Below are 11,427 nucleotides of genomic sequence, written 5' to 3'. Positions count from 1 at the left end.
AATATACCTCAAGTTTAGAATTATACTAGTATAACACATACTGGTACTGAAATAATCCAAGATATTTGCAGTATTCAAGCTCGGTGCTGGCTAATCAAATAACACTGACAAGTAATAGGTTCAAAAGAAGTGATTTGTTATATACAATAAAAAAATTAATTTTGACAACATATGTAAAGTTTTGTAATTAAAACGCAAATAACAATGAGAATATGGCAACCATCAAAATTTAAGCAGTTAAGTAAAACAAAAATGCCATAGATAAAAATCACAACATTAGCACAAAAGTTTTAAAAGATATGTAAACTTACAAAATAACCCTCACAAAGAAAAGCTTTGGACATGAGTAATATCAAGTATTTCTTAAATAGGTCTTACAATTTATCATTTGCAATGAAAAAAAAAGCCATTTTCAAGATACATAAATTCATGAATTATTCTCTGTCGAAGCATGTTTGAGTGCTTTACAAAAACATCCTCAGTTGCAAGAATATCTCTGCATTAATATGATACTGTTGATGCTATCAATATGGCGGCCGGCCGTGTTTGTTCTGAGCTAGCTTCTGAGGTGTGCTCAGGTCCATAGTGAAGTGTCTCTGCACTGCATTCATCCCACCAACTACACCAGGAATAACTGGAGTGACCTTTTTACCACCTAAAAACCCCACAAAATAATTCACTGTTATACTACTAGTAAAGAACTGTTCGCATTTGGTTATGTAGTGAGGGTTTCTCAATGCACAGTCAGGTTAAATCTAAGACAAAGTTAGCCTGTAAAGCTATATCATGATTGAGGGCTATATCCTACACGGTAGGCGGAGTTACCATAACAACCCACCATGATGAAATAAGCTTGTAGTGCTCATCAGGTTTTCACTACTCGTATTTAAGTAATTTTTCACTGTATAATGCACACTAATTGTACCTCATCTGCACATATTTATATTACTGAGAATGCATGATTGTTACAATTATACAAATCAAGAATGTATTGAATTGGCAGTTTCTTCCAAATGCAAATATGAAAAAATTTCAGAGGAGAAAAAGAATAGCATTACATTGCGCTGTCACACCTACCACATCAGACAGCAGTCACAAACAACACATCAGACCAGTCACACCTACCACATCAGACAGCAGTCACAACCAACACATCAGACCAGTCACACCTAACACATCACACATGGCACACCTAACACATCAGACAGCAGTCACAACCAACACAGTGTACAAACAGTCTGTATTATAACAGCCTACATCACTTGAAATAAACTGATATGCTAATATGTGTGTCAGGTCAATAACATACTGTGATCAAATGGTGTCCTCAGTACAACAGTGCGGTCAGCATCTCCCAGACCTAAACACATAAAATCTGAAATCAGACAGAGTAAAAGATTAAAACTTCCATAATACAGTATTAGCAATTTCAGAGCAAAATTAGTGCTACCACAAAGCCAAGTATGCTAACTTAATTTAACCAACCTGGTAATGTCTGTAAAAAGTTAATCCCAGGCTGCATAATTAATGCTAGAAGGTTAGGGTAATCCATGCTTGTGCTATACTCTCCAAAATATTACAGCTCTGATATCAGTTTGCACATTACATGTATACTATAAAACACATCACACCCAGAGAGTAGTAGTTTATTCATGACCCCTCTTACCTTCCTGTGTTATGGATGGAGGAGCCGACACTCTGCCTGGTGGTTTCAATGCTTCTGCTGCATCACTCTGAGCAAGGTAGACATTCTTGCGACGAGTGGATTCAAAGAGACCCTGAAATAAAACAAGGATTGATATTCAATTTGGCGATCCATTAATTTGATCTCTAAGGATCTGCTGACCATCCTTGTTCCAACAATGCTGCATAATTTTACCGTGACCAATGGAAATTTGTTTGAATTTATTCAGCTAATTGTCTTGACTATAAACTATTTACAAATTCAAGCTCTGGTAGTATGGGGTTTTAACAACTACAGCATTGCATTTCAATCTACAATTTTACCTAAGGGATTCCTCATTAAATTACCTGCAGTTTTGTGATTTGTCTACTCTTCTCCATATTAACTTCTGCCAGCTCATGATACTTCTTCTTTAAGCTTTCTATTTCTTTCTTGGCATCTGCAAAGCACAAAAAGCAGAATCAACACTTCTATTTTATGTCAAGTTAAAGCACTAATCAGGGAGGGGTATCTGTTTAGTATCAAGGATGGTAAGAGCCAGAAAAGGAAAAAATACAGTTATATTGCTTCATTTTCATTCAAATCCTGCTTTAAAAGGAATGAACATTGGTTTTTAAAAGGAAAAGAACAGAAATCGTAAGATAATTGTACAACTAAACAATATAGAAAATAATAATAATATAATAATAAAATGATGGATTGTACAGAGAAACATATACCATAACTAAAGTCTAAAAAAAAAAACCCCAAAATTCAGTTTAAACGTCATCACTTACTGGTTAGCTGCACCTTCAAAGCTGAAAACGAATAAAAACACAAAGTAAAGATGACATTATCAAAATTCTCACTTTGTTATGCAGGCCCGAGCCAGGGGGGGGGGGGGGGGGGGGGGGTTCGGGGGGTTGAAAGAACCGCCCTTTTTGTCAGGAAAAGGTCCATTCCAGGTAAAATTTGATCTAGGTGCACCAGAGTTTCACTGTGAAAGGTCCACTTGTTGGGAAAAAGAACCCCCCTTTTGAAACTGCTGGCTATGGGCCTGTTATGTCTCTTAAACCAAATGCATTTAACACAACTTTAAAACAAACTCTGCGAAATGCAAAGGTTTTGCTCAATCAAAAGTCAGAGACCATTTCTATGCTTATAAAGAAAACCCCATTTACTATCAATCCTTGCCTACTATTTGTTTTACTTTGTTTCAGGTACCTTCAATTTCAGCCTGTTGCCTGGCAACAATTTTCTCATACCATCCTTCCAATTTCTCTGCCTTTTCTTTAGCCTGGGCAGCCATTCTTTCAAGGTGACTTCTCTCTATATCAGTCTGAAAACAAATTCACATGTATAACTTCTTCACTAGCTTTCTTAAGGGTATCCTTCCTGGGTTTTTATCCCAAAATGGAAATTCCCTGGAAAAAACTTTGCTCATACTCATAAACCATTCTTCAATCTACCCCTGCACTTGGATGTGATGCTTTATGTCCTTTTTAATTAAATATCAAATTAGTTTTAAAAGAGAGGCCAGTCACAAAGACTATCATAATATCAGTCATATTGATACTGAACAACAAACTTTATCAGTTTCAAAAGATCTATGCAAAAATGTTTTTTTTTTTTATCAGAAGAATTTAATGCATGAATTCACTTCTTCCTGAATAAATGTTATTCCATTTCAGGTCTACACTTACTTGGTAAGTCCAGAATGAGATAGCTCTGGACATCACTTCAACCACTGTGTCAGGCTTCTGACCTGCTAAAACCATCTATTAACACAAAAACCATCTTAAAGGATAAAGGTTTTCTGTGACTCTGATGGTGCATTATACTATTTTCAGAAGAGCATGGAATGAATAATAAGGAAACACAAGATGCCCATTCACTAAAACATATGGAACTTTGAAGAGGATAAAGAATTTGTCACAACAAGACGCAATACCTCTGTTCACCTGACACAATACCCCTGTTCACCAAACACAATCTCGTACATCTTTTATGCACTTTTCTTTGCTATCACTTCAGCCCACCGACTCAAACTTATTCACTAAAACCTTTTTTTACCAAAGTGTAGATTGCAAAAACTTAATTTCTTTAAAGGGAAAAAGTGGGAAACAGTAGATACAAAGCAAAGAAATCCAGGTCACCCTCTGTTCTACTAGTTCTAGGGGTGAGCAGAGACAGAAACATTGTTGAATAAATTTCAATGCAATTGGTATACTTGCACTTTTATACTGCTCTGGGGGATGAAGATCAATCCTGAGAATATCATGTTTGTTGGGAAGGGAAGTCTCACCTGAAAATACAACGGGGCTGAGCTTAATGTAAAATGATTATTCTAGACTGCAATAATTGTTCACTCAATTTGACATTATACTTAAGGGAATTACTATTATTACTTACAGGCTGGACACTGAAGAATTTTTGCAAATTCCCTTGTTCCATCTTCATCACAAAATATATCTGTAATTTCTTTAGGAAGAATATATTCAATTATGAATACACAATTATGCAATGTAATATTCAGTGAACTAAAGTTAACCCACACCCTGTATATGTGCTGTACTTCTATGCAATATAAATCATAATAATTACATATCTTCCTATTAACTCATCTTATTTTATTAAATTTCAAAGGATACGTGAACATGATGTAACCTGAAATATAAAAAAAAATTCTTTTTAGAATATTAATTCATTTTAAGATTCATCTCCACAGTTTTCAATTCTTAGGTCTCTTTGTCGTCTTAAATGTTCCCCCTCTCTCTTTTCTTTTAAAATAATTTGATCACGCATTTACGACTCCATATCAACTTGATTTTTAAAAAAATTCCATTAGCATAAGTACTGACATAAGCAATTGCGTTCAATCCTTTTCTACACTTCTTAAAATTACACTTCAACTCTCCCTCCATTCTGGAAAAATAACAAACAACCGATTTATTGCAGGTAAAATCAAAAACAGATCAATAAGGGTAAAGTTAGATGTAAAATTCAGGTTAAATTGTAACACTAGCTGTAACCGAGCTGTAGTTAAAAACATTAGCAGTTCCGTTAAAAAATATTGTGCTTTATCACTCTTGGTTTTGCATGAGCAAAGTGGTTAACATAGGCAAAAACATCTACTCACGGCGTTTTTTACGGTCCAATATTCGAGAACTCAATGTGAGGCACTACTCTTGGACACAAGAAAAGCCAGAGAACGAATAAAATCATACGAAGAAAATACGTTTGAACAATTATTGTATAGGAAATAACTGTCAATAATTTCGATTCTGATACATGTAGACATAGTTATGCAAAAAAAAAAAAAAAAAAAAAAAAAAAAAAAAAAAAAAAAGCTTATCTTGGAAATTGCAGCACCAATTGCGTTAGTTGGGAAATGGAGTTCATCCGCTCACATCCAAGGTAGTGGGGTAGAACCGTATTATATCGTAGTAAAAATAACTTTAATCTCACGCATTTAATTGCAGTGCTTGGTTGCTACAATAAAACACACAAAGCACCACTTTGCAGATTTCTTCACGGGAACACTCCCATTGAGCAGGTGTCCTCATTCAACGATCTCGGATCCTGTTGACATCCAACCCCCGTTGCAAGACACAATTTCCAAGAATAATTGGTCACACGAAAAATGCATTCATTCGTTCTCAGCCCAATTTTCAAGGATCGTGGACTGTCCTTTAAGATAAAGATCCGCCTTCTCAACACCTATGTCTGGCCAACTCTTTTGTATGGCTGTGATCATGAATCATGGACTTTTGACAGCCGAAACTCAACGCAACATGGAAGCAGCCGAAATGTGGTTCTACCGGCAAATTCTCCTAATCTTCTAAATTGATCAGGTTACCAATGGAGAGGTCCTTAACGGGTTGACCAAAAAGACAAATTCCTCATTACAGTTAGAGATAGACAACTAAAGTTCACGGACCGTTCCATCAGAAAAGAGGAATTGGAGAATCTTGGCCTTATTGGTGGAATACCCGGCTTAACGGGTTGACCAAAAAGACAAATTCCTCATTACAGTTAGAGATAGACAACTAAAGTACACGGACCATTCCATCAGAAAAGAGGGATTGGAGAATCTTGGCCTTGGTGGTGGAATACCCGGCATAAGTGCCCGAGGCAGACAACGAAATACTTTCCTCGACAATTTTGAATTTCCAACAAAACACCTTTGGTCAGTGGCGAGAAACAGAATCCTTTGGCAAATATCAACGTTCGTCAAATACCGCATTGGTGATGGCATATGAAGAAGAAGAAGAAGAAATTAACGCATGCCATGTTTACGTACAGGTAGGATGTGGCTCACTCCCAATTTCACTACAGTCATTTCTGCAAAAATTGTATGCCTACTAGACAATGTTCAGAGATCGGAGAGCGGTGATGAAAGTGGTAAAAAGAAAAACGTTCCACGGGCTTTAAAAAATGAATTACACTAACTGCATGCAGACCTGTGTAGTCCAATAAATTGGCCCTACAAAGATAGACTTACATCATAATTAACGTATGACGTACACTAGTAAGCTACTTCAGTCTTTTTTCAGGGTCCTTTTTGTTATCTATTTATTTATTTATCTATTTATTTATTTATTTATTTATTTATCATTATTATTATTATTATTATTATTATTTTAAAAATAATTTGTAACAACTTGATTACTTGCTTAGCTATTAAAAAAATTCAAGTTTTAAAATCTCATATCGACAGATTAGTAGGCCCCAATACAACAGACCCCACCCCTTTCCCCCTTTAAAAATGTCACATGTAAATTCCTTCATCATGAGAAAAATCTATCTCGGGTCTTTGCACGACTTCTTGTTGAGAAAAGTGTTCAAAAGAAAGAAGCCAGCACTAGCAAAACAGCAACAGCCGCTGAAGTAGAATGAGTAACGGTACGTCCCGTATGCGTCCTTAAGATTTCCTGAAAAAGAAAGGTCTTATATCAAATTGTACAATCCCCCTCTAAAATTAATAATATTGCCTTATATTATAATATATGTACACGTATGAGCATTAAGAAAGAACAAGTTCGGAAGTGTAAATATTCATATCCTTTGTATTTCTTCATTGGCTGTACCTTAATGTATTTGAAGTTCAGTTATAAAGGTTATTAATTATTAACACGGTAAGATGATCTTTGTGTCACTACATTGTATCTGAATGGGAATGATGTGGGTTCCATCTTCATATATCTTAATTTGGCATGTTGCATTATCAACTTACCCGAAGCTGGTGGTCCCGTTAAGGTACCAGCACTAAAAAACACGAGACCTAGTCCCAATGTATGCTTCAGCATAGCTGGGCCTAATACGTCAGCGAGCATTACAACGAATAGCCCCATAACTGCTCCTTGTAATAAGCCTATCAAAGATGCACATGCCGCAAACTGGAGAAACGTTCTTCCTTCTGGGAGTAGGCAATGCACCGCGCCCAAAATGACCAAAAGAATGTTGTATACATGACATCGCTGTGTTCTGAGCCACGCCCGGTCAAAGATAAGAGAATCCGCTATCCTGGCTGCGATGTCAAATATACTCAGTATGGAATAAAGAATTGCCGACTGACTTCGCGGTACCCCGTGCTCCTCGGCTATTGCACCAAGGAACATCAGACCCGATAGAGCGCCAATAGCCAGGAATGTCCAATGTACAGCAAAGCTCAGAAAACTAATATCTTTCAGCAGATTTGCATATACATATAGCTCATTTAGAACTGCATTTCTGTCCCAAATTGTGTTCCTCTGGCCTGGGTCTTTAAATGTTTGTGAAGCACCTTCCAGCACAACACTTCCTGCAAATACCATGGCGGGTAATTCGAGAAATTCAGACGATCCATCCTCTGCCTGTGATTTGACACTTTTCTTACTCGTTGGGACCATTTCCAACTTTTCTTCTTTCTTTGTGTCAACCGGTTGATAATTTCCTTTGAACTTACACGTACTTGCAATAGTGGCGCTTTCAGCATGGTCATTACCATCAGAAGGAATTATCTGTCGTTCGTGGTTTGCCTTGGGAGTCATAGGTCCGAGAGGTCTATAGAGGGCTCCACTTACCACCTGGTTCAGCATGATGGCACCCATGATGAGCATCAGGCCTCTGTAGTCGTAGTGATATACTAGATAAGTGAGGAACGGTGGTAATATCAAGGAACCTATCCCAGAACCCACGGAGGCAATACCGTTGGCAAGTGCACGTTTCTTGTGGAAATATTGACCAATAACCACAGTGCTTGGTGTGTAACAAAGTGCTGCCCCACTTCCTGGAAGAAGTATTATCACAAATAAACCTATTGAGGGTATATTATTAAAAAGACCTACCTTTGGCAAAATAGCTTTCTCTGTCTGTTTCTTTTATTTGATATACTTATCTCCGTATCAGCACAATTTCAATTGTTTTAAAAATAATTAGGGTTTAAGAGCAGAATCCATTATTTGTAGCTTAAATCACCACCCTACTCGCTTCAGCACTAAAGCCCCCTTTACACTGGCCGATCATTGTACATTCATTCTGCAACCAAAGCGTTGCTTGTACCTCCTTTCTACGTTCACAGCGGTGGCATTTTCATCGTCGCACAAAGAACGCAGAAAGGACGCCATCTAGTGTAAAGGGGGTTTAAGGGTAACCGAGCGTAAATGGTGTGAGATGGTGATAGGTTTTCGACGTAAATAAATAAGTTTGAAATTATCAGGAAAATTGGCATGGTCAATGTCTAGGGGGTGAACTACGATATGGTGCCAGTGCTAAATTTTAAGGAAATGTATTTAGCCCTTAGTTACGATGTTCTCTAAACAAAGGCATAATGTCGCCTGATAAAATCAAAAGTAAGCCTTTCAACAAAATCCCGTGGCACCGGTGGATTGTCGTGCTTTTTGTTTTGTGAAATGAGACGTAAAAAAACGGTTTTGATAGCGCTTCAGCTGAGGGAGATCTGTTTGAAATCTTTCAAGGTTCAGATAGGCATTTTTTTCTTTTTTACATACATTGTTTGAAATGGTTTCTTGAACTACTGTCCACCCTTGTGCCTCTAGAAAAACTAAAACAAAAAGTCAGGTTCTCTCTTTTTACCAGATTCAGTGTGTGTTAAAAAGTATGTTTGATGGTACAATTCCTAGGCCCCAGTAACTCTAACGTTATGCAAACACACGCTTGTACCCACTTTCAGGCCTACCTGCAACTATTCCAAAGGTAAAGAACAGGTAGTAGATATTAGGTGGGAAGGCACTAAGTATCAGACCCAGACTGCTTAATAAACCACCGCTTATTACCACCTTCCGGGCTGTGAATATATTGGCCAGGGAGCTGCTTACTGGACCTATCGATAATGAGTACTTTATATAATACTGCATTGAGCACAAAAATCAGCCAAGAATGGTAATAAAAAACAAGTAATCTGCAAACTCTTAATGTTGTTCTTTTAATGAATGTTTTATTCTGCTTCCTCATATTGAGGTTCCGTGATGCTTCTGAATGCAAATGCGTTATTTGCCGCCTTCTTCAGGCCTTGTAAACGACTTAGCCGTTTGCGATCTCGAGCCTAGGATTTGTTATTAACACAAACGTCAAATTATGGACATAAACCGGGATATCATGGCGCGAACGTGAAAGTATTGGTCACTAGCACCGTGTTTCAAACCACGAACGGTTTATACGCTTACCTACCCGTTCGGTGCGTTCCGTATTACGTATATGCCGGAGAATGTTGAGAAAGCTATGGGCGGCGGTTTATACAAAAATGCAAAACACGATTAGTCGTCATCGTTATCAGATCAGTCGAAATGAAAACACGATTAGTCGTCGTCGTTATCAGATCAGAAGGCAAAATACGACTAGTAGTCGTCAAAACGCAACTAGTCATCAAAACGCAACTAGTCATCAAAACGCAACTAGTCATCATCAAAACGCAACTTGTCATCATCAAAACGCAACTAGTCATCATCAAAACGCAACTTGTCATCAAAACGCGATTTGACGCCAGATGGCGCCCATTGTACGAAAATCTAGGCCAAGTCACATGATCCACAGTGATCAAAATGGCGGACGTTATTGAAGCAGCATTATCATATTCCTCGCTCGAACTCGAGAATTATCTCGAGTTCGAGATATTATTATATATATAATATCATTATTAGATTGTACGCGTAGAGATAATTCTCGAAATAATAAATAATTAAATAATTTATTAAATAATTTGGACATGTTATAAATTAAAAAAAAAACAAAAACACACACTTGTGAAGCACTGCTTTATTGTTGTACTCATTTCACAAGTTCCAGATATTATTATATATATAATATCATTATTAGATTGTACGCCTAGAGATAATTCTCGAGTTCGAGCGAGGAATATGATAATGCTGCTTCAATAACGTCCGCCATTTTGATCACTGTGGATCATGTGACTTGGCCTAGATTTTCGTACAATGGGCGCCATCTGGCGTCAAATCGCGTTTTGATGACAAGTTGCGTTTTGATGATGACTAGTTGCGTTTTGATGATGACAAGTTGCGTTTTGATGATGACTAGTTGCGTTTTGATGACTAGTTGCGTTTTGATGATGACTAGATGCGTTTTGATGACTAGTTGCGTTTTGACGACTACTAGTCGTATTTTGCCTTCTGATCTGATAACGACGACGACTAATCGTGTTTTCATTTCGACTGATCTGATAACGATGACGACTAATCGTGTTTTGCATTTTTGTATAAACCGCCGCCCATAGAAAGCATTACTTCAGTGTTGAAAATAGTTTAGGGTTGAGAAATAAAATTATCTGTAAACAGCTGATGACCTCGATGAGAGCGTGACTAGTAGACTATCGTAGACTAATCGTGGTTTCAGTTGTTAATTGTGCGTTCGCGCTCTTAAATCTGTGGCTCAAGATCGCAAACGGCGATTATTGTTTATGAAGTCTGTTCTTGTTGTTTTTAAACAAAACACGTTTCAAATATGTAAAACTTTGTTCGTCGCTCATGTATTATTTGAATCATATTGCAATAAGTATGAAAGACTCACCTAAACAGAATCGACAGGCAGAAAATACCGACAAGATCCCTCCTGTCAACTTAGCACTATAACCAAATGTATCAACCAGAATAAGGTAGACTACTCCAAACGTCCTGTCCATGCCAGATCCCAGGATGTTAACTGTTAAACATCCTAAAACGCACATCCACCCCCATCCACCTTCTGGAGCTTGAGTCTCTGTCCGAGAGCCCACCCAATCCGACACCTCTTTTGATACTTCTCCGCGAGAATCAGCACCTGCTTCTGCATCGACTTTCGCACAGCCTGACGTCCTCTGTGAATCCTGTTCACAAGAATCAATGTACATCTCTACCCTTACGTTGGTACTACACACTTCTCCCTTTGAGATATGGGAAGGCATGTTGCTGCGTTATTTTCTCGTTTGCTCTTTTCCGCCCACGGCTGCTTCTTACGGTAGAATGTGGCTGAGTAATCAAATGACCTCACTGGTTGTCCTTTTACGTATATGTATGTTATCTTCTGAACACAGGTGACACTGATAAAACATTTTAAAGAGGTTATACTATAAGGGACCATATCAATCAAGAAGTTGGATAGTTGTAAGCTGGGGAAAAAGCTAGGGTGGTAGCTGCTTTTCTGCTCAAGGCATAAAGTACCCATACAAACGCAAGCGGGGGATTTGTTATGCCATTGGTACCTATCTATTCGCTGACTGAACAATCTCAACCTAGAACAGAAGTACTGCTTAGGTGTTGCATCACTCAAGT

General features: G+C 37.8%; 2 protein-coding genes across 3 annotated transcripts; both read right to left on the bottom strand.

The window, feature by feature from the left end:
- Positions 1–115: 115 nt before the first annotated feature.
- Positions 116–4,895, bottom strand: LOC106171066 (E3 ubiquitin-protein ligase CCNB1IP1). Of its 2 annotated transcripts, XM_013551192.3 has the most exons (12): positions 4,803–4,895; positions 4,525–4,588; positions 4,315–4,330; positions 4,076–4,135; positions 3,898–3,968; positions 3,367–3,441; positions 2,888–3,002; positions 2,461–2,481; positions 2,032–2,123; positions 1,667–1,778; positions 1,310–1,375; positions 116–655 (listed from the first exon to the last, which is right to left on the bottom strand). In XM_013551192.3, exons 2-12 carry the CDS (start codon positions 4,585–4,587, stop codon positions 525–527), a joined length of 822 nt encoding a protein of 273 aa, XP_013406646.1. In that variant the 5' UTR covers position 4,588; positions 4,803–4,895; the 3' UTR covers positions 116–524. The 2 variants fall into 2 exon arrangements, with proteins under 2 accessions (XP_013406646.1, XP_086863498.1); XM_087007372.1 differs by lacking the exon at positions 4,803–4,895 and having other exon boundaries at positions 4,525–4,787.
- Positions 4,896–6,270: 1,375 nt separating this feature from the next.
- LOC106171112 (monocarboxylate transporter 12) lies at positions 6,271–11,160 on the bottom strand. The gene is made up of 4 exons (XM_013551264.2): positions 10,688–11,160; positions 8,844–8,987; positions 6,900–7,934; positions 6,271–6,597 (listed from the first exon to the last, which is right to left on the bottom strand). Exons 1-4 carry the CDS (start codon positions 11,058–11,060, stop codon positions 6,467–6,469), a joined length of 1,683 nt encoding a protein of 560 aa, XP_013406718.2. The 5' UTR covers positions 11,061–11,160; the 3' UTR covers positions 6,271–6,466.
- Between the last annotated feature and the right edge of the window lie 267 nt (positions 11,161–11,427).

The sequence above is a fragment of the Lingula anatina genome, chromosome 3 (assembly GCF_051362555.1).
Source record: "Lingula anatina isolate TDL-2025a chromosome 3, LinAna3.0, whole genome shotgun sequence".
Taxonomy (NCBI): Eukaryota; Metazoa; Brachiopoda; class Lingulata; order Lingulida; family Lingulidae; genus Lingula; species Lingula anatina.
Note: the sequence above shows the minus strand (reverse complement) of the source record. Positions and strands in the feature narration are given on the sequence as shown.